The sequence below is a fragment of the Quercus robur genome, chromosome 5 (assembly GCF_932294415.1).
Source record: "Quercus robur chromosome 5, dhQueRobu3.1, whole genome shotgun sequence".
Classification (NCBI taxonomy): Eukaryota; Viridiplantae; Streptophyta; class Magnoliopsida; order Fagales; family Fagaceae; genus Quercus; species Quercus robur.
The window spans coordinates 54301578-54323908 of record NC_065538.1 but is presented as its reverse complement, the minus strand read 5'-3'; the positions used below and the strand labels follow the sequence as shown (position 1 = coordinate 54323908).

Genomic DNA, 22331 nt, shown 5'->3' with positions numbered 1-22331 from the left:
GTGCAGCACATTGCCTAAACCTAATTTTTAAGGAAATTGGGAAGATGGATCATGTAGCTAAACTTGCAAAGCGTGCATCCAAGTTTACTGTGTTCATCTATAACCATGTGGCTTTGCAAGCTTGGTTGAGGACTAGAAAAAATTGGACGGAAATTGTGCTTCCAGGGCCAACTAGGTTTGCTACTACTTTCATTGCCGTAGGGAGTCTTAAGGAACATAAGCATGACTTACAAGCATTGGCGACTAGCAAATTTTATGTTGAATCAAGATATGCAAAAGATAAGAAAGCAAAGGCTGTGGTGAAAATCATTCTTGATAATCAATTTTGGAATGATTGTCATGTAATTGTGCATATTATGTCACCATTGATACGTTTATTACGCATTGTTAATTCATGATGAAAAACCAGCTATGGGTTATGTAAATGATGGCATGTATAGAGTAATTGATGGAATAAAAAAAAAAATCAATGACAAGAAGAGACTATGGGAGCCTTATGTTAATATTATCAAGGATCGTTGGGATAATAAATTCTATAGAGATATTCATGCTACTGCTTATTGGTTGAATCCTGCATTCCAATATGACACATCCACTCTTAATAAGAGGCTAGAGACACAATTTGCTGTGACAGATGTTATTGAATCAAAAGTTTCAGTTGGTCGGTTGAAGTTGGTGGAGGAATTAAGGCTATTTCGAGAGCGTGAACAAACTTTTGGAACCTAACTTGCTCAAGAATCAGCCAAAACATCTCAGTTGGGTAAGATAATGTTTACTTTAACTAATAATAAAATGAAAATATTTTTTAAAGATCATAGCTATTTTTTATATTTTTGGGATAAGTATAGCTGTGTTTATTGATTCATTGTATTTTTGTTTTGTGTTTTACATGGAACTTAGATGAGTGGTGGAAGTTGTTTGGATCTTGTGCTCCAACCTTACAAAAGTTTGCAATTCGGACCCTTAGCCAAACAGCTGCCTCTTCGGGATGTGAGCGGAATTGGAGTGTTTTTGAACAAATACATACCAAAAGAAGAAATAGATTGGAGCATCAACGACTTAATGATCTTGTGTTTATTCATTATAACTACCGATTGAAAGAAAGGTATATATTATATAATTTCTTTGTTTCAATGTTTTTGTGGGGAAATATGAGTGATTCACTGATTTGGCCAAGTGGGTTCTTTGTGATTGTGAAGTATAAGTGATTTGGTTACTAATTAAATTATTCATTATGTTCATCTTATGATATAGAGTCAAAAGGAAGAAGTTCAATTTTGATCCTATTGATTATGCAAGTATCGATAAAACTGAATTTTGGGTAGTGGAAGATGAGGAACCTCCATTTGTTGATCATGAGGAGATAGATAATGCATTATATGAAGAGGGAGCCTATCCAATTGAAGGAGGGTCTTCTAGCCATGTACAAAGAGGTTAGCTTATAACAATTCTTTGCCTAGTTGCATATTTTAATTAGACTATTTATTGTTTATGAGAAATGATATTGTTCTTTGGTTTTGGAATTTGTATAGATATGGACAATAAAGTGATTGAGGATGATGATGAATTTGGAATCATTTGGTGATGAAGATGATGCTCCTCCCGGATTTAGATATAAAAATCATCCTATTCATGTTGAAGATGAAGAAGATGAAGATGAGAATGATGATAATGATGCTAGTGGTGAAGCATTTGGTTCACATGATGATATTGATTTCAATTTTCTTCATAACAAATGAGGCTTGGGTCTTAAAACTTAGTAGTTTTTTTGAAACTTTAAAACTTATTTGTTATTTGGATGTAATGAACTTATTTGTTATTTGTCATTTGTCATTTGGATGTAAATGTAATGACTAATGAACTTATTGTTGTGGAATTTATGTGTATCTTTTTATTAGAAGACAAAGCTATAGATGAGTTGAGTTTGTTTGGATGTCCTACATTTTTTGTGGTTGGGGTTGGATGGTAACTTGGGTGGATTTGAAGCAAAGCAGGGAGAATGATAAGCCAAGTCACCATTCTGTATAAATTGTTGACTTTTTTTCCCTGTAATTGCCTAATTGGAGGAGGATTTTATGATGGGCTTTCAATGACTTGTTGATAAATGTTGTAAATCAGTAAATGTGTGTGGCAGTGAACTCTTTGTGATGTGCTAGTCATGAGCCTAATTATGTTTTTAGTATATTAAAAAATTATTAATTATTTATATAATTTAAATAAATATTAATTAAATTATTTATGACGTCATTGGTTCGACCATCGGTTAGATCCCGATCCGACCATAAAACCGATAATTAGCTCATTTTCCGGTTCTTTCACCGTACGGTTTTTTAAAACCATGCTCTCCGTGCCTCTCTCTCTCTCTTTCTATCTTGGTGCACATCTAATTTTAACCGGTTAATTTTTTTATTTATAATGAGAAGATTTTAAACGGTGTTTTAGCATTATGAAATAATATAATGTATCGCTTTTTGAAGTTATACGTGTCTAAATTTTAGATAGACATTTTTATTATTTGTCAGCACCTTCTTAACTGTAGGAATCTACTTTTTCTCAGCTTCTGCTGTAGAGTATGTATAGATATAGATATTGATATTGATTACATGCTCAACACTATAGATATCTAGGGTCACATGTAGTTACTAAAGGCCTTATAGTTGAATTGGCACCTCCTCATGCACAAAGTGCTTGAGAGTCTAGGAGGAAAAGGGTTTGAATTGCGGAGTTAGTAGCATGTTGTAATTATTTTTCAAAAAAAAAAAAAAAAGGTCACATGTAGTCATATCGAGAGGGAACAATTCCACAGTTTGTAAAAAATGTAATGAGTTTCCTCTTACAAATGTTGGAGTTGAAAGTTGAAACCACATAGCTGATCTTTTCTTTTTTTCTATTTTTACGAGATATCCAAATCTTTTTGAAACCTAACTACTCCTTAGGCTGTTAGGAGTAACAGCCATAGGCAATCCTCCTGTGGCACATTCATAGATAATTTTCTTAGGTAACTTCAAGGAGCCAAGGAGGAGTCAAACTCAAGATGAGAAGCTTAAGACTAATGAACCACAACACTTAATCACATAGCTAATCCATATATCTTTTGGAGTTAGTGAAACAAATATAAAGTTTCTTATCATTAAACAAGCACACATTAGTTGATTATATATGTTACCAGAGTCAAGATTAGTGGGATAGAGATCCTGGGGCAGATGTAGAAGAAGACCCAATCCATCTGGCCTTTAATGACTGAGTGAGGCTCTGACTTTCCATTGAGCTTCCACGTTGGCTCTGACCAAATTGGTCACTTAAGGAATCAAACGTCCATTCATTACTATAAACTCTTAGATCAATGTTCGATTCATCAACGACTGTTTGTCCTTCAAGCATGCTCACTACGGCACTCATGGTGGGCCTAAGCGCTGGTGATGGATTAATGCATAATAAAGCTACCTTAATCATTCTAAGTGCCTCTTCCTTACTGAACTCAGTCCCCAATTCTGGATCTACAAGCTCCATCATATTCCCCTTCTGATGTAAAATGATGGCCTGAAGTGACAAAGAAGAGAGTTTGGGAGTGAGAAGGAAACCAAAGAAAAAAAAAAAACTGATTTAATTTTGCAATTTTATATTAATGAGCAAACCTATAGGCTTCTTATTCAAATGATGAAAAAATAAGTGAGTAAATTAATAAAAGAATTTTTTTTTTATAATTTAAATATAAAGCAATTAATAACAATGTCTTTTTAGTTGGGAAATTCATCCTTTCAATTTTTTATTTTTTATTTTTTTGCAAAACATAATTAAATTTTCTAGTGTTTTTAAGAATTTTAACAAAACGTTAAGACATCATCAGCACATCACTTAGATTTCAATGAAAAATTAGTTATGCAACTTGAGCCTTGAAGATGCAAGCAAAAAATATTGTTCAATTGGCTAAATTCTTGCCTCATATAACTGGGGGTCAGACAATTTCAACTAAATTATGTATGATGATTTTCCACCTTGAGCCCGGCGAAGCAGAAAGCAGGTTGACCTAGTCAAATGGAGTAGCTCCAAAAGAAGCAACCTGGGTTCATGCTTCATATGGTGCTTTTAGCTGCGAAGTTTCAAAAGAACATTGGAAGGATGTATCTTACCCAGTCTAGAAGACATGCATGGTTCTCGTTTGGTCCATGTTTCCTATTGTTCTTCCCAGAAACAATTTCCAATACAACAACTCCAAAACTATAAACATCTGCCTTGTAAGTTAAAATACCCCATAATGCATATTCTGGTGCCATATAGCCCCTGCAACATATACATTCAGCTATGATATTTGGTTCACTAGTATTATAGTATAAATTTCTAAATCCAACAGGACTAACAGCAGTTAACTCTCAACTTTTATTAAGCGTGCAATCATGTAATTAAGACAGCCACTATATGAGAGAGTTTAGCTTCACGGAACTAGAAGTGATAACAAAACAATAAAGGAAAATATTAGACCTACTACAAATTTTATTACAAAAGTACAAATAAATGTGATTGTTGCCAAATTAGCAACATAATAAAAAAATTTCTTAATTACTTTCTTGGTTTATGTTTTAAAAGTTGACTCATCGTTTGTAAGGTCTACGTAATAAAATTAGTAATAGTTTGTTTATAGAAGAAAATTAGTAATAGTTGTAAACTAAAAAATAAAAAAAAGAAAAAAGAAAAAGAGCAAGAGTAATAACTAATACGTATATTAAATTAGAGAGATTAAGTTTTTTGAAATGGCAAAATGATAAATGTTTTTTTTTTTTTGGGGGGGGGGGGTGTGTGGTGGGTGTTTGGATTGTATATAATGTGGTGTGAATCCTAAATTAGGCCAGTGAGTAATTTAGTACCAATTGATATTGTTGGACCTGATTGATGTTGGTTAACTCTTTCTTCTTAGAAGAAAAAAAGGGACTCGTGTGTGTAATCATTGATTCATGCTCCATGGTACATTGCTACTTAGGTATTTTAGTAAGCCCATGGGTACCACCATCAAATAGTAGGACATGCTACTACTTGAACCCATTACCACAATGTCTGCATATTAGGAAATATATCGTACCGTTAGCCAAACCGGTACCAGAAATATATCGTACTGCTGGCCAAACCGGTACAGCTTCCGGTACGGTATTAACTTCCTTAACCGCTACACCACACTCACCGGTGGTATGTTGATTAACTCTAATTGATGCTATTAGAGGGATTTCAGTTTTACCTTCATATCTTATGTAATCTTATTATGATTTTATTTTCTTTCTATCTTGGATGTAAAATTTGGAGAGCCTATTGTGAAGCACATGGATTCTCTCTTGTAGCCAGTTGATTATGGATTAATGTAACGATTTTTTTTATTCTCATACATTCACTTTTATGTGTTAAAATGTTGATATTTTTAAAATGTGAACATTCTCACATCAATTGTGAATATGTGTTTGAACTAGTGTGAAAGAATTTTTCCTTAATGTAATTTGGGTTGAATTCTTCTTCTACTTGGTGCTAATCTATATATATCTAAAAGTTAAAGTGTAGCATTTATTGTTGTTATGCTCCGGTCGAGCCATGTCAACAACCATGCTGTAGGGAGAAGGGGCCCAAGAATGCATATTAGGCCTTGGGTTTTGTCTAAGGACACTTATTGGTCCGAGGACAAATAAACAGTAATGAAGACGTAAGACCCAGAGCTCCACAAGTAAGTTACGATTGAGAAGGTTGGGAAAGGTAGGTTAAGGAGGAGTGTCTCCTTGGCTAAGGGAAGCAGAGGTCAAATGGTGTGTTCTATTATCCAGAATGACATTCTAGGAGTTTCTATTGATAAGGATATAATTCATGGAAGTGCAAGACAAAGAAAAAGCTATGAAATATTTGAGAGAAAGCTGCTACCACTGCAATGAATGCTCTGTAACTAACTCTCTGATCGTATTAATGAGGAAGTGATACCTGAAGAGTAATTTTCAACCTTACAGCTGCCTCCAAAGACTTTAGGAAAGGACTGATGGGACAAGGATCAACACCAATAATCTAATCTACACGTGAAGGGTGGAGATAGAAGAAAGAAAAGAGTATAAATTAAAAAGAGGTCCCTAAGAGAAGGGGATCAGAGATTTGAGAGAAAAACACTGTAGCAACAAGAGATAAACTTGTAACCAAAATTTCAAAGAAAGATATACTAGAATTAATCTCCTTAGACTGTGCCGAGGAAAATTTTCTTTAGGGAAAACCGTTTTATCCTTATTTCCTTGTCATCTGGATCCACTTTAGTTATTGTTTTAACTCATCAAGGCCTAGTTTTACAACCCATTCTCTACAAATTCATTATATTAGGCTTTTTAGGCCTAAATCCATCCATCCATCCTTTGGGCTTGGGAACCAAATTGTGTCCTTACAATTGGCGCCGTCTGTGGGTAATTTTGGTGTTGTTTTGAGTTTAACGTTCAACTATGGTAGGTTCAAGTCCAAACCAGGCGGAATCTAGGAGGTCCTAACGTTAAGATCATTTCCTCCATTTTAAACGAAGAAGGGACTAAAAGGGAAGTGTGCATACCACCCATACTAGCAGGAGCCAATCTCGAAGTGGGGGTCACGTCTCTCATAAGGAAAATGCTAGAAACATGCAGCTTGAGATTGATCATTTGTGGAAGAAGTTGTGCCACAAACGACGGAGGAGAACTCCTTTAGTTTTTGCTTCTTCTTTTGGTGGAGAAGGAGATGGCAGTTACAAACTCAGATCGAGGATTGCTCTAGTGAGTCTTTCTTGTATGATGAGGACTATCATCATAAGTGCCGAAATAGGAACTCGTTTTGCAAAGGCTTGGGAAATGATGCGATGAGTAGTGTTAAGCCAGATTTCCAAGTCGCCCTTCACATGCAAAATTGAAGGAGTGAGAATTCCTCGACGATTCACTTAGCCAACGTTTACTATGTACAATGGTTGAATAGACCCTACAGAGCATGTGAGTCATTTCAACCAAAGAATGGCTGTGTGCTCCAAGAATAAGGCCTTGATGTGCAAGATATTCCCATCCAACTTGGGGCCTGTGGCAATGAGGTGGTTCAATGGCCTGGGAGCAGGTTCTATTGGTTCCTTTAAGGAACTCACAAGGGCGTTTGGATCTCGCTTTATCACATGCAGTAGAGTTCCTCGGCCTTTAGATTCCCTGTTATCTATGATCATGCGAGAAGGGGAGACCTTGAAAACATACTCAGACAGATATTGGGAGATGTTTAATGAGATAGATGGGGACTTTGATGACGTGGCCATAAGTACGTTTAAGGTCGGCCTACCTGCCGAGCATGATTTGAGAAAGTCTTTAACCAAGAAGCTTGTGAGGAATGTGCGTCGGCTCATGAATCGTATTGACAAGTATAAACGGGTTGAGGAAGACCAGTAGTAAGGGAAAGGAAATGCTAAGATTATCCCTTAAGATAGGAGGGATTTCAGGTCGGACAGATATAATAATAACAGACCCCAAAGGGATTTTGCTGGGCAATCTAGGTCTACTGCTACTCAGATGATCGGCACAGTGTTCCGAGAGCCCGTGCATCAGGTTTTAGAAAAGATCAAGAATGAGTCATACTTCAAATGGCCAAACAAGATGAGAGGAGACCCCATAAGACGCAACCAAAGCCTTCATTGCCAATACCACAAGGAACGAGGACTTACTACCGAGCACTATAGAACTTTGTGGAATCATCTGGAACAGTTGGTCAGGGATGGAAGATTGAAACAATTTTTATATATGCCTAACGGGCAAGGGGACCAGGCAGGATTGGGAGCTCAAGGAGATGCTTCTTCAAGGCCACCTTTGGGCATAATTAATTTCATCTTCGCTGCTCCAGGGAGAACGGGTTCTCACCCTTCTAGGGTGATGTCTGTATCTCGACCACCAGCTGAGGACACTAACCCTAACCTGAAAAGGGCTAGAGTGGAGGTCCGAACAGTATTGAGTTTTTCGGATGAGGACAAGGTTGGAACCATACAACCACACGATGATGCTTTAGTGGTCACCCTCAAGATAGAAGGGTATGATGTGAAGAGGGTATTGATAGATCAAGGTAGCGATGCAGAGATCATGTAACCTGATCTATATGAGGGCTAAGGTTGAGACTTGAGGACTTGGCACATTATGATTCACCTTTGGTAGGCTTTGATGGGAAAGTTGTCATTCCAAGGGGTCAAATTAGATTACAAGTATAGGCGGGGTCTGAAGTGGTGGAGGTGGACTTCATTGTGGTAGATGCTTACTTCCCCTACACTGCCATTGTGTCAAAGCTCTGGCTCCATGCCTTGGGAGCCGTTTCTTCCACCTTGCATTTGAAAGTGAAGTATCCGTCCGCGAACCAGATTGAGGAGCTAATTGGGAGCTAGTCTGTGGCTAGGCAGTGCTTGGTAGCTGCAATTATGCATCAACCTAGAGTTGAGTCCTCGGCCTCTACCGTAGGGGGCTATAGCAATCAAGGATTCCGGTCCTGTCTACGGATGTAGTGACAGAAAGGGCAAAGTGTGAGAAGCTGGAGGAAAAAGTTATAGATGGTGATCCAAGAAATTTTTTCAGGTTGGAGCTTAGTTGCCTCCTCGAGAGAAGGAAGAGCTGATAATGTTTCTTAGAAGGAATATTGATGTGTTCGCATGAAATACTTATGAAACTCCTGGGGTTGATCCAGACTTCATTTGCCATCATCTAAAGTCAACCTGGCTGTCCTCCATAGGAAGCAACCACCTCGGCGCTCATCTAAAAAGCATTTTGATGCTGTCAAGGAGAAAGTGAACAAGCTTAAGCAGGTTGGGGCTATTAAGGAAGTGTTCTACCTTGAGTGGTTGGCCAATACGGTGTTAGTGAAGAAGAAGAATGGGAAATGACGAGTATGTGTTGACTTCACAAATCTAAACAAAGCTTGCCTCAGGGATCCTTTCCCTATGCCTCGAATAGATTAGTTGGTGGATGCCACTGTGGGCCATCCCCGGATAAGCTTTTTGGACGCCTTTCAAAGGTACCACCAGATACCTTTAGGTTTAGATGATCAAGAGAAGACAGTTTTTATTACTCCTACTGTGAATTACCACAACAAGGTGATGCCCTTTAGTTTAAAGAATGTAGGATCTACCTACAGAGGATGACAATTAGGATGTTTGAATCACAGCTAGGAAAAAAAATTAAAGTCTACATAGATGATACGGTGGTCAAGAGTAAGTTAGAGTTTGAGCATGTTAACAACCTTGGGAATATCCTTGAGATATTGAGGAAACACAAACTGTGCCCAGTGGCGACTCCAGGATTTTCTTTTAGGGGGGTCAAAAGTGTCTTGAGTTAGGATTTTGTTGTGGGGGAGTAAAAAATAAAATGATTATTTATTTATTTATTTTGTATATACAATTGTCATATTACATACAATAATCAAACATAGTATTCTAAATAGTATACAATACAACTATATAGTAAAATAGTCAAAAAAAATATTATTAATAGTTTAAAGATCGATTAGAAAACAACAATAGAATGCATATAAATAAATAACTAATCATAATATTTGTCAAATTAATAATAATTTATTATAATCATATGTAATATCAATTAAATAAAAATATATGATAAAGAAGAGTAGTAACACACCTAAGAGTAGGTCTGAAAATAAACGCTAAACTAAGGAAAATAAATAGTAACTTATATAAGATTTTGCTTTTGAAGTGTATGGATTTTTAGCCACACCTGTGGTCATTCTCTTGGAATTGGAGCAAGTACTAAAAGACTTTTTGGACTCAAAAAACTGTAGAACACTTATCAAACTACTTTATTAGATATAAAGAAAATATATAAGAGAGAAAAAGAGAATGAGAAAATAATCATAGATTTAAATACAGATCAATTGATTGTACAAGTGGTGTAACCTTTTGTTGACGAAGAAGAAAAGTGCAAGAAAAAAGAGTTTCATTCTACCATCAACAGTAAAATAAGCCAGAGTTTAGAGAGAAAGTTTATTTATTTTTTAACAAATGAGCAATTTTAAGAGTAGTGCTACTGACAAAATATTTATGCAGTAAAATTTAGATGGCAAATTGTTAAAAGTATGTAAAAAAGTGATGTGAGTTATGGGTTTAGATAAAAAATCAATTACACCTTGTCACTTAACCTTTATTGAAAAAATATTGTGAAAATAACACTAATATAATCATATTTCAAGTTTATTTCAATTGTGTTTCAAAAAAAAAAAGTTTATTTCAATTGGATTTAAACAAATTTAAAGTGAGGGTGTTCAAAATTTTATTTTATGGGTCAAAAAAAAAAAAAATATATATATATATATATATTTATATTTGGGCCAAGCTAGGGGGTTCATTTGAACCCCCTGGGCTGGCTGTAGAGCCGCCCATGTCTGCGCCTTAATGCTTCTAAGTGCTCTTTTGGTGTTGGTTCAGGAAAATTCTTTGGATACATGGTCACTCACCGTGGAATTAAAGTTAATCCTAACCAAATTAAAGCAATTAATAGCTTGCAACCACCTCGGAATCCTAAAGAGGTCCAAAAGTTCACAAGGATGACTGCTGCCCTGAACCGATTCATTTCTCAGTCAACAGACAGATGCAGGCCTTTCTTCTAGTTGTTGAACAAGTGGAAGGGATTTGAATGGATCGAGGAGTGTGTCTTAGCCTTCAAGCAGTTGAAGGAATACCTTTCTCGGCCACCAATTATGTCCAAACCTGAGGTGGATGAGGTTTTGTTTGCTTACATTAATGTGGTTTCCCATGTGATGAGCCTGGTGTTGGTGCAAGTTAATAGTGGCGTATAGAGGCCAATTTATTATGTGAGCAGATCAGTGCATGAGGCCGAAGTTCGTTACTTACCGCTAGAAAATGTCATTTTGACAGTGGTACATGCTACACATAAGCTCCCCCACTATTTCCAATCCCACACAATTGTTTTAACTCAACTTTCATTTAAATCACTTCTTCGGAGTGCTGATTACACTGAAAGGATTGCCAAATGTGGTACAATCCTTGGGGCTTTTGATATTAAGTACATGCCTTGCACCTTTATAAAGGGCCAGATCCTTGTCGACTTGGTGGCTAAATTTGTTGAGCCTTTGCTAGAAGAAAATGACTAGAGGCTGAATATGGATAAAAAATCAGTTAGCACGATCTCCCTAAAGGAATGTCTACCATGGAAGGTGTATGTGGATGGCGGGACAAATCAAAGAGGATTAGGAGTGAGGCTAGTTGTAATATCTCTTGAGAGGATTGTTATTGAGAAATCTTTGAGGCTGAACTTCTCGGCCACAAATAACAAAGCTGAGTATGAAGCTCTATTGGTAGGAATGACTATGGTTTAGAAAATTGGAGGAAAAATAGTGGATATGTTTTCAGATTCGAGATTGGTTGTAGGCCAGGTAGAGGGAGAGTTGGCAGCCAGGGATCTGAGAATGCAGTAGTACTTGAATCAGGTTAGACACTTGCGGTTAGGTTTTAAGTCTTTCACTTTATTGCAGATTCCTAGGAGCAAAAATACGCATGCTGATTCTCTTGCCACACTCGCAATCTCCTCGGCATAAGATTTACCTCGGGTTATCCTTATGGAAGATTTGTGTAAACCCATTGAAATGAGAAGAGTGACGGTCCATATTCATCAAGTCAGAGTGGGACCTAATTGGATGGATAAAGAAGGATATCTTACCCGAGGGGAAGTCCGAGGTTGACAAAGTATGGAGAAAGGCTCCTCGATTTTGGCTATCCGAGGACCAAAAATTGTACAAGCGCTCCTTTTCTAAACCATATTTGCTATGCATACACCCTAAGGCAGTAGAACTACTCTTAGAAGAGTTACATGAAAGGTGAAGCTACACAGGGCACAGATCCTTGTCTCAAAGGGCCCTCACTCAAGAATATTGGTGGCCAAATATGCAAAGGGAAGCACAAGAGTATGTGAAGAAATGCGATTAATGCCAAAGATTTGCCCCAAACATTTATCAACCTAGAGGTGTCCTTAATCTCCTGTCCAGCCCTTGGCCTTTTGCTCAATGGGGCTTGGATATTGTAAGGTCTTTCCCTGAGGCAGTAGGGAATAAAAGATAGCTGCTGGTCGGCACAGATTACTTCACCAAATGAGTTAAACCTGAACCACTGGCAAATATTAGGGACATGGATGCCAAGTGATTTGTCTGGAAAAATATTGTCACTTGGTTTGGAATCCTTTGTACACTCATCTCGGACAATGATCTTCAGTTTGATAGCAAAACCTTTAAGAGGTATCGCTGTGATCTGGGCATTACAAATAGGTATTCCACCCTGACTTATCCACAGGAGAATGGACAAACTAAGGCTGTCAATAAGGTCATAATGAATGGACTTAAGAAGAGATTGGATGATGCAAATGGAAAATAGGTAGAAGAGTTGTCATATGTTCAATGACTTATGGGGCCGAGGCTATAATTCCTCTGGAAACTAGATTCTCAATGCTGAAGACGAGCTCTTTCACTCCGAGCAATAACGATGGGCTGTTAGAGAAGAGTTTCGATTTAATTAAAGAGTGAAGAGAAAACACCATAGTTCAATTGGCATATTATCAACATAAGCTTAAGTAGAGGTACGACTCTAATGTGAAGTTAAGGCCATTGGCACCTGGGGATTTGGTATTAAGAAAGGTTTTAGGAACTGCCAGAAACCCAGCACGGGGAAAATTAGGGCCCAACTAGGAAGGACTATATTGTATCACCTCGATCGTTGGAATAGGTGCTTATTACCTAGAAGATCTAGGCGAAAAACTTGTACCCCGTCCTTGGAATGTAAATAACCTACGAATGTATTATTATTAATGAAAGTCATTTCTACTACATTTTTATTACATTATGCGTTACATCTATTATTCATCTAAGTATCAAACAAAACCTTGGTCATGCCTAGTTCCTTGGACCACATACCTTGAATAAATTGATATTTTAAGTCATTTTTCTAAGTGTTAAACAGAACCTTAGTTATGTCTGGTTCCTCGAGCCACCTACTTTAGGTAAATTAATACTTTATAGCAATTTATTCAACATTTAAATTCAGTTACTTCCTCCATACTTACGCAGCACAAATAAATAAATAAAAATGGCTAGACACACACCTATCTTCCTTTACCATACATTATGGTTATATAATTTATAATTTAGATAGCACTCTTTGAATGTGTCTAGGCCTATAGATTGAACGATTTGGAGACTTAAAAGGTTATTGAAAATGGACTTTTTGAATCAAGACTAAAAAAAATATGGACTACTATATATCATTTAGATAAAAACATTTATCATAGATATATTAATTTTTTTTTGCCACAAATTTAAATCACGCAAATTTAATAATTTTATATTATGCGTTAGCATCATCTCTGCTTCTTCTTCTCCTTCTCAAAAATATTATGTATCATCTTTAAAGGATGCCAACAATATTGATTTTACGGGAAAAGTTACATAAATATTGAGAAAAAATGTTTTATATTACAATTTACCAAAAATGCTTTTTAAAAATTCAAACCTTTCTATTTTTCATATCACTGATGTTTTACAGCTACCATATGTGATAACTTAAGTCTTAATATTCTTAAGTTGTTTCGGTAAAAAGGAAAAAATAAAAAATAAAAAAAAAGGTTTGCAAATGATTGAACCACTCGCAACAATATTTTCATAGTTATAGTTCTAGCTAAAACAATCAACGATACTTTTAGTCTTCAAAAAACACATATCTACCCGTGGTTAAATGTTCATTTTAGGTAGTTTTAACTTTTCACATAATTTTACCTTTACATATTCATCTATTTTAATTTAGATTTTTTTCAAAAAAAAAAAACTATTTAGATATTTATAGGTAAATAATGAAATAATGATTCATGAATAAAAAAAAAAATTATCTATACATATTTATCTTGTGCGGTCTACTTTAATTTAGATGTTTATAGATTTTTGAAACATGATAAAAATTCTACTTTAGCCTAACTAAATGTATACGTGTGTGAAGTTCTTTCCTAGAGACTTATGTGAAGCTCTTTTTTAGAGACTTGAATCTCAACCATTACCTCCGACACCTCACAAGAACTTATACTTATGGAGTGACCATCGCACCAATGGTGCGCGGTAGTGATGTTTATAACTTAATAATGAAATCTATAAATAAGGCAATTTTTTTTTATTAGATAAACAAGGTAATTAAAATAATCATATTTCTACAATTCAAAAAGTCCCCATTTCTTTCCTAAAAAAAAGCCTTTTACATTTCCTTGGAATTTTGAATTAAAAAAAAAAAAAAAAAAAAAAAAAAAAAAAAAAAAAAAAACCTTGACATACCACTAACCTAACTACTTCACACATTAAAGAATTTCAAGGCTCATTATTAATTCCTTCAAGATATTATGGATGTCTTAATTGATTGAAACCCAACTAGAGAAATGTCTTTCATATTTCCTTGAAAAAAAAAAACCTTTGATATACCACTAATATAACTACATCTATTACTATTTAAGTCATCCATGATATCTATTTCTTAATGATAACCATGTAAACTACAACTAGCAAGGGAACATACAAAGTAATCAAGAATAAATAATGGAAGAAAAAAAGAAATGAAATCAAACATCAATTTTAATTGTTATTTGGAAAATAAAAAAGTGACCAAGAGGAGTAAGAAATAAAATAGAAATGACTACATGGAGGACATTGAAAAATTTATAGTGGAATAAAATCAACCATTAAATTCACTTAATTAAATCAATAATCAACAATTAAATATAATAATACAAATTTTAAGCTTAAAACTAATCAAACTCTAATTAGGGAAATTATATTTCCTAACATAACTAAAAATGAGATTAAATTATATTGGAAATAAAGTTGAAAAATTTTATAATCTTATTTTTTGACATTTCATTTAACCATATATATATATATAATCATAATTTGCATATATCATAACTTAAAAAAATCTAATGAACAATTCTACCTCTTATTTAATGTCTATGTTATGCAAATCATCAACCAATAAATATAGAGTCCGAATTTGGTAAAGATGGGGTATAAACGAGTACTGAACATTGAGGCAGTAGTCCACACTTTCAGTCCGTTATGGCGCTTAAAAAATGGATTTCAGGTTCGAATTGCTGGAGATCACATTCTATTATTTGTCTTTGAGAATCATGAAGAAGCGGAGAAAATTCTAGCCCTCCAACCTTGGAGTTTTGATAAACATTTGGTGGTCCTCTGTCGCTATGAAAAGGCCATTCCGATCAGTGTAGTTCGTTTCAACAAAGTTCCATTGTGGGTCCAGCTCCATGACTTACCAATTCCTTTCTTAAATAGGGGGGTGGCGGAGAAAATTTGCAGTAGTGTGGGAGAAGTGTGCATGGATACTGATATCTCAGAGATGGAAGGAGGAAATTTTTTCCGTGTGAGAGTGATAGTGGATACCACAATTCCTCTGTGCCGTGGTAGGAAATTGTCTCTGGAGAATAGAGAAACAGAATGGGTGAGTTTTAGTATGAGAGGCTGCCAATCATTTGTTATTGGTGTGGATGCATGGAGCATGTGGACAGGGATTGCGATAGATGGATTGAAAGTGAGGGATTGCTGTCACTGGAAGACAGAGAATATGGCCCCTGGATTCGGGCATCTCCGTATGTGGCGCCATGAAAATCGGTCATCAAAGTGCCAGGATTTTTCGAGGCCAGGAGAAAACAGATGGAAAAAAGAGTCACGACAGCCACCAGGTCGGAGTCACCTGAATCTCCGATGGATGAAACTCCGGCGAATCATGAGACGGAGAGGGATTCCACGAACGTTGGAGATGGAGTTAATGTGAGTAACGGAAAAATCCCTGAACGGAAGGTAATTAAAGAGGGCGAAAATTATGGGAAAATAACTAATGAGATGCGAAGTAATGATGAGTGGGAGTTACACAAGTCGGACAACGAGGCAGGAAAAAATGAAGGAGAAGGCGTGATTAATGCTAGGGCAACGCGCATTGAGAAGGGATGCGCCGCATCTCTTTTAACCCCAATCTTAAGTGATCATGTGCAGCAGCACGTGCCCCTTCCTAACCTTACTGGTAGCTCGAGTGATCAATGCTCAGAGGAAAACTCTTGTGGCAGAGTAGGCCGGACATGGAAAAGAGTCCTACGTCCAAAGCAGGGAGAGTGTAAACAAGGAAATCCATATCTGAAACGTCCATTGGAGGCAGAGGAAGAGTTGAGTTATAAAAAGAAGAAATGTGTGGTGTCCCAAGATGAAGAGGAAGTAGACTATGGAATGGCGGAGGCTGTATCACAGCCTCGCCAGGCTCAATGAGTCTACTATGCTGGAATTGTCGCGGGCTTGGGAACCTGCAGACAATTCGAGAGCTTGGTGATCTAGTCCGGAGTCATCTTTTTAGCCGAAACTTGGCTAGATGAAGCTAGGCTAACAAATTTACAAGATAAACTGGGGTTTGGTGATACTTTTGGTGTTTCAAGAGTTACGAGAGGAGGGGGTTTGGCCATATTTTGGAAAAAAGATGTAGATTTACTGGTGGAGAATTCCGCACAAAATTATATTGATGTGGTCATCAATAAAGGAAAGGAGGATAGCTGGAGGTTTACGGGATTTTATGGTTTCCCAGAAACTCAGAATCATGGGGAGTCATGGAAAAAATTGAGATGGCTACAGACAAAATCGTCTCTTCCTTGGTTATGCGCTGGCGATTTTAATGAGATTACAAAGTCTCATGAAAAGTTGGGAGGCAGGCTTAGACCACATCAACAAATGCAAGATTTCCGCGACGTTCTTGATGAATGTGGTTTCATTGATCTGGGCTTTGTGGGAAACAAGTTCACATGGTACAAGAATTTCTCCAATGGACATACTATATGGGAAAGGTTGGATAGGGCAGTTGGCACACAACCTTGGTGTAATCTTTTCCCAGCAACTAAGGTGGTTACTCTTGAATGTGGCACATCGGATCATAAACCCATTATCATTCACCCAATGGGAATTCCGGATAGGAAAAATCGTCCCTGGCGTTTTGAACAAGTTTGGCTAGAAGATGATGGTTGTCATGAAATTGTTCACTCGGTATGGAGGAGTGATGATGGGACTACGCCTATGGACAAGGTTACAAATAAAATAAAAAAGTGCCAATCAAGTCTCAAGTGGTGGAGCAAAAAATCTTTTGGCAATGTAACATGCTAGCTGATTGAAACGAAAAAGAAGTTGAAACATGCTGAATCCATGGCTGTACAGGGGAGAAATGGAGAGAGTGTCCATCAATTGAAACATGAAATCCAAAGGCTCTTGTTAGTGGAGGAAAAGCTTTGGCAACAAAGATCAAAGTCACATTGGATAAAGTCAGGGGACAAGAACACAAGTTTCTTCCACAATAGAGCTTCCCAACGGTATAGGAGAAATAATATTCATGGGCTTTTGAATGCTAGGGGTGAGATGTGTAGTGGGGACGAAAAGGTGGCAGAACTTATGGTGGAGTATTATACAGAGCTGTTCACATCATCCCAACCTAGTGAAATTGATATGGTGTTGAATCACATTCCAAGAAAAGTAACAAACGAGATGAATGCTTTTCTTGGCCGTGGTTTCAAGAAGGAAGAAGTGGATATAGCCCTATCTCAAATGGCTCCTTTGAAAGCTCCTGGACCTGATGGTTTACCCCCAATTTTTTTCCAACATTATTGGGGAGAAATTGGTGGTGAAGTAGCTGAGGCAGTTTGCTCTTGCTTGAATTCGGGTCATATTCCAGCAGAAATTAACCACACTTACATCACCCTTGTCCCAAAGGTGAAAAGCCCAGATCAGGTATCTCAATTTCGTCCTATAGCCTCATGTAATATTTTATATAAACTTATTTCCAAGGTGTTAGCGAATAGATTGAAAGTGATTTTACCTGATATTATATCTGAATCTCAAAGTGCTTTTCAGTCTAATAAAGCTATTTCTGATAATATACTGGTGGCTTATGAAACTCTTCATCACATGAAAACAAAGAACTCCAGCAAAATAGGTTCTATGACACTCAAGCTTGACATGAGCAAGGCCTACGATAGAGTGGAGTGGGTCTTTTTGTTGAAGTTAATGGAAAAAATGGGGTTTGATAGTAAGTGGATAATGATGATCTCAGAGTGTATCGGCACAGTTTCATACTCCATACTTATCAATGGTGAACCTAAAGGAAACATCTCTCCTACAAGGGGTATACGACAAGGCGACCCCTTATCACCATATCTATTCCTCTTGTGTTCGGAAGGTCTCAATGCTCTAATCCAAAAAGCAGTGAATGAAGATAAAATAAGGGGATACTCCCTTTGCCCGTATGGGCCTAAAATCTCTCATTTATTTTTTGCTAATGATAGTTTGTTGTTTTGTCGTGCTCAGACAAGCGACATCCAAACCATCCAAGAAATCTTAGAGGTGTATGGAAAGGCTTCAGGGCTGCGGATATACAAGGAAAAAACCACCTTGTTTTTCAGCAAGTCAGTCTCATTGGAGGTTAAAAATTCCATAAAGAACTACCTTGGGGTGCCCGAGATAAAAGAATATGAGAAGTACTTAGGCCTTCCATCCGTAGTGGGATGAAATAGAAGGGCAAGCTTAAACTTTATAAAGGAAAGGGTGTGGGGAAAGATTCAGGGGTGGAAGGAAAAATTGTTATCACAAGCAGGGAAGGAAGTCCTCATTAAGGCCGTGGCACAAGCAATACCCACCTTCGCCGTGAGTTGTTTCTGTCTACCGGTGGGCCTTTGTAAAGATATAGAGATGATGATTCGGAAATTTTGGTGGGGGCAACGAGGTGATAGACGGAAAATACATTGGAAGAATTGGGATATTTTATGCAAGCCAAAATTGGAGGGAGGTATGGGCTTCAAAGATCTATGCAAGTTCAATGAAGCCATGTTGGCCAAGCAAGTTTGGAGGTTAGTTCATGACACAAATTCCCTCTTCTATAAAGTATTCAAAGCGAAATACTTTCCGAATGGATCTATATTCGATGCAAAGGCTACCTCGGGTTCGTTTGCATGGAGGAGCATTCTTCATGCTAGGCGAATTATATCACAGGGTTCAAAATAGAGAATTGGAGATGGCTCCCAAATCATGATATACGGGTCAAACTGGCTACCTGGAGACTCCCAAGGCCAAATCTTATCTCCACCCTCCCCTGCCTTCAGGTTAGCCACTGTATCAGCCCTCATTGATCCACAATCACACACCTGGAATGACAATCTAGTTGACAGCACCTTCCTGCCCTTTGAAGCCCAAAAAATAAAAGCTATCCCGCTGTGCATCACTAATCAACCTGACTGTTTGTACTGGCCAAAGAGCAATGATGGTCTCTATACGGTTAGCTCAGGTTATCAATGGCTGTGTAGTGAAGAAAATTCTGATGCAGCGTCGGTATCAAATACGGAGAGGCATAGGAATTTCTGGAAAAAAATCTGGAAAGCTACTGTGCCTGGTAAGATAAAACAATTCGTGTGGAAAGATTGTTCCAATGCGTTGCCGACTTTGGAGAATCTGAAGAAAAGGAGGGTTGTGAATGATGATACCTGCTTCCAATGTTCCTTAAAGGCCGAATTCCTCTCTTCTTGCTCTTTGGGAATGTGAGGTGTTCTGCCAAGTCTGGGACACGGATTTCAGCTGGATAAATAGACAAATTATGGCTACTGGTTCGTTTGAAAATTTACTGGAGGTTGTATACGAGAAGCTGCACCAATTGGAGGTATTTGCAGTCACGGCCTGGTTCTTGTGGATGCGACGAAACAAACTCAGGGTGAAGGAGGATGTTATTCCTCTAAACCGGGTAGTACTTGAAGCGAAGAGGTTTTTATCGCTTCACAATCCAGGAAGGACGCCAAAGCTGAAATTACCCAGGCCCACCACTACTGTGAATTGGCGACCTCCAAACCGGTGTGAATATAAAACAAATTTCGATGGCGCAATGTTTTCTGATACAGGGGAAGCTGGTATTGGGGTGGTGATTCGAAACAGAGATGGTGAAGTAATGGCGGCCCTATCTGAAAAAATACCACAGCCCGCTTCTGTTACGATGTTGGAACTGCTAGCAGCTAGGCGAGCTGCCATTTTCATCCATGAAGTAGGTCTCCGCAATTCCGTCTTGGAAGGAGATTCGAAAACTGTCATCAAGGCTCTTCAAAATGGTGATAAGTTTCAGACTGCTTTTGGTCATATTTGTCGAGATACTTTATTGTATGTTAAAGCTTTGCAGAGTTTTAATTACTCTCATACTCATAGGCAAGGTAACTGTGTAGCGGATGCTTTGGCCAAAAAAGCTAGATATTGCTCATCTTTAACGGTTTGGATGGAGTCTGTTCCTCCATACATTAGTTGTCTTGTATTGGCGGAAAAGCCACTTTCTTGATTAATGAAATTTCCCACGGAATGGATTCTCAAAGAAAAAAAAAAAAAACTCATGTTTTACACCATCTAATAAGAAATTGCTATATTAACATTTTATTTAAAATTCAATACATCATATCACACCTAATAACATCTCAATAAACTTCCAATTTGGTTGGATTTATATACAAGTATTTGAATTTATTGAGTGTGATTGTGTTTATTCTTAAATATGTGATAAGATAATGTGGCATATTAGGATTGAAGAGGTAAAACATGAGTTTTACACCACATTTTTACTAAATTTAATCTCATAAATAAATGATAATGATAAAAAATGTTATAAAAAAGATTATGAAAAGTATGATAATACTAATTTTTTTAAAAAAAAAAATTCTATAAAAAAGTCTAGGGACTAAAATAGTATTTTACCTAAAAAATTATCACGCACAACACGCAAGTCTACAACTAGTTCCGAGAAAGTCTATGTATTGATTCTTGGGTTCTTATAATTCTCCCATGCTTGGTTATTACTTATTGGCTATAAATATATATAAATATATATATATATATATATAAATATATATATATATATATATATTTTTCACTACTTGGAGCTAATTCCAAACAAATCCTAGGCCCTACCCATTTTGCTTTATTTCACTTATACCTATACATGGTTCGGTTCTCTATCCTTATTAACTGGTCTCCTTGTGGGTTTTTTGAGAATTATAGGGGTTTAAGACAACGAGACCCCTTGTCTCCTTCGTTGTTTGTCATAGTTATAGATGCAATTAGCAGAATGTTAGATAAGGCCATGAATGAAGGTCGCTTTTTAGGTTTCATTGTGCATAATTCAGTAGGAAACCCTTTGATGGCATCTCATCATCTCTTTGCAAATAATATTATGATTTTTTGTGGTGCTGATATGGATCAGCTTCTGATAATTCATTTGGTGTTTATCTAGTTCAAAGGTTGTGTTGGGTCTGAAAATAAACTTGGGCAAGTCTAAATTGGCTCATGTGGGGGCAGTTACTAACATTGAGGAGTTGGTGGATGTCTTAGGTGGTAAGTGGGGCTCGCTTCCAATGAAATATTTAGGCCATCCTTTTGTTGATAAATTTAAGGAGAGGACTATTTGGAATGCTATTTTAGAGAAGGTGGAAGGGCGGTTTGCGGGGTGAAAACGGTTATACTTATCCAAAAGACATAGAGTCACTATAATTAAAACTTTATCTAATTTTCCTATATTTCTTCTCTTTATTTCCTATTCCAGGTGATGTGTTTAATTGAATTGAATAATTTCAACAAAACTTTTTATAGAGTGGTTTTGAGAATGAGTCCAAATTTCATCTAGTGAATTGGACTAAGGTTTGTAGTCCTTTCCAGCAAGAGGGTTGGCCATTAGGAGTTTGAGGCATTTCAATATAACTTTATAAGGGAAATGGTTGTGGATATTAGGATTATGTTTGTTCATTTAGACCCCTTAAACAAACTGTTTAACATAATTTATTAACCAAGTGATTACTTAGATTAATTTTCAGATCTAGGTTAAACACAAATAAATCATATCATGCAAAGATACGAAAAAGTAAATAACACCACGATATGATGACCTAGGAAAACCGATGAAACTAACCGTTTCTAGGTAAAAACTTGGAGAAGATTTGACCTAATTATCCTCAAAGTAAATTAAATCCACTATAAGAGAATTGAAGTTTGTACAATTAGATTTAACTCTAAATCTATTGTTACCTCATGTAGTAACCAACTAACATGACCACATGCAAGCTCCGAATCCATGGACTCCTTCTCTTCTTAGATTTACACCAACATAAACCACCTTGTTTGTGACCTTGAGATCTCACTCAAAGGTTTCAAATCACCTTTAGTAATGATCTTGATGCATCAACTATGTCCTACCAAAGCTTGATTGTAGTTTTGTCTCTAGTAGATTCTTGTGTAGT

At 36.8% G+C, this 22331-nt stretch overlaps 2 protein-coding genes across 3 annotated transcripts in view; one reads left to right on the top strand and one right to left on the bottom strand.

Annotated features, from left to right (window-relative positions):
- The first annotated feature begins 411 nt into the window (after positions 1–411).
- Positions 412–1739, top strand: LOC126728371 (uncharacterized). The gene is made up of 4 exons (XM_050434207.1): positions 412–703; positions 901–1105; positions 1255–1433; positions 1591–1739. The coding sequence occupies exons 1-4, from the start codon at positions 412–414 to the stop codon at positions 1737–1739; spliced, it is 825 nt and encodes a 274-aa protein (XP_050290164.1).
- Positions 1740–3096: 1357 nt separating this feature from the next.
- The window catches only part of LOC126728961 (probable leucine-rich repeat receptor-like serine/threonine-protein kinase At3g14840), a 35744-nt gene continuing 16509 nt past the window's right edge, over positions 3097–22331 (bottom strand). Inside the window, exons 23-24 of one of the 2 annotated variants that reach the window (XM_050434733.1) lie at positions 4131–4281; positions 3097–3540 (exon numbers count right to left, since the gene is read on the bottom strand). In XM_050434733.1, the coding sequence (XP_050290690.1) occupies positions 3178–3540; positions 4131–4281 (514 nt within the window). In that variant the 3' untranslated portion in view covers positions 3097–3177. The remainder of the gene's footprint in view (positions 3541–4130; positions 4282–22331) is intronic. The other variant, XM_050434734.1, reaches the window with a different exon arrangement.

What these genes read in the sequence shown, in the direction of transcription:
- LOC126728371 (XM_050434207.1), top strand. Translation starts at nt 412, where the DNA reads ATGGGTTATGTAAATGATGGCATGTATAGAGTAATTGATGGAATAAAA. An exon ending in ATTAAGGCTATTTCGAGAGC is followed by an intron (nt 704 to 900) that starts GTGAACAAACTT and finishes CATGGAACTTAG; the next exon opens with ATGAGTGGTGGAAGTTGTTT. An exon ending in TTCTAGCCATGTACAAAGAG is followed by an intron (nt 1,434 to 1,590) that starts GTTAGCTTATAA and finishes TTGGTGATGAAG; the next exon opens with ATGATGCTCCTCCCGGATTT.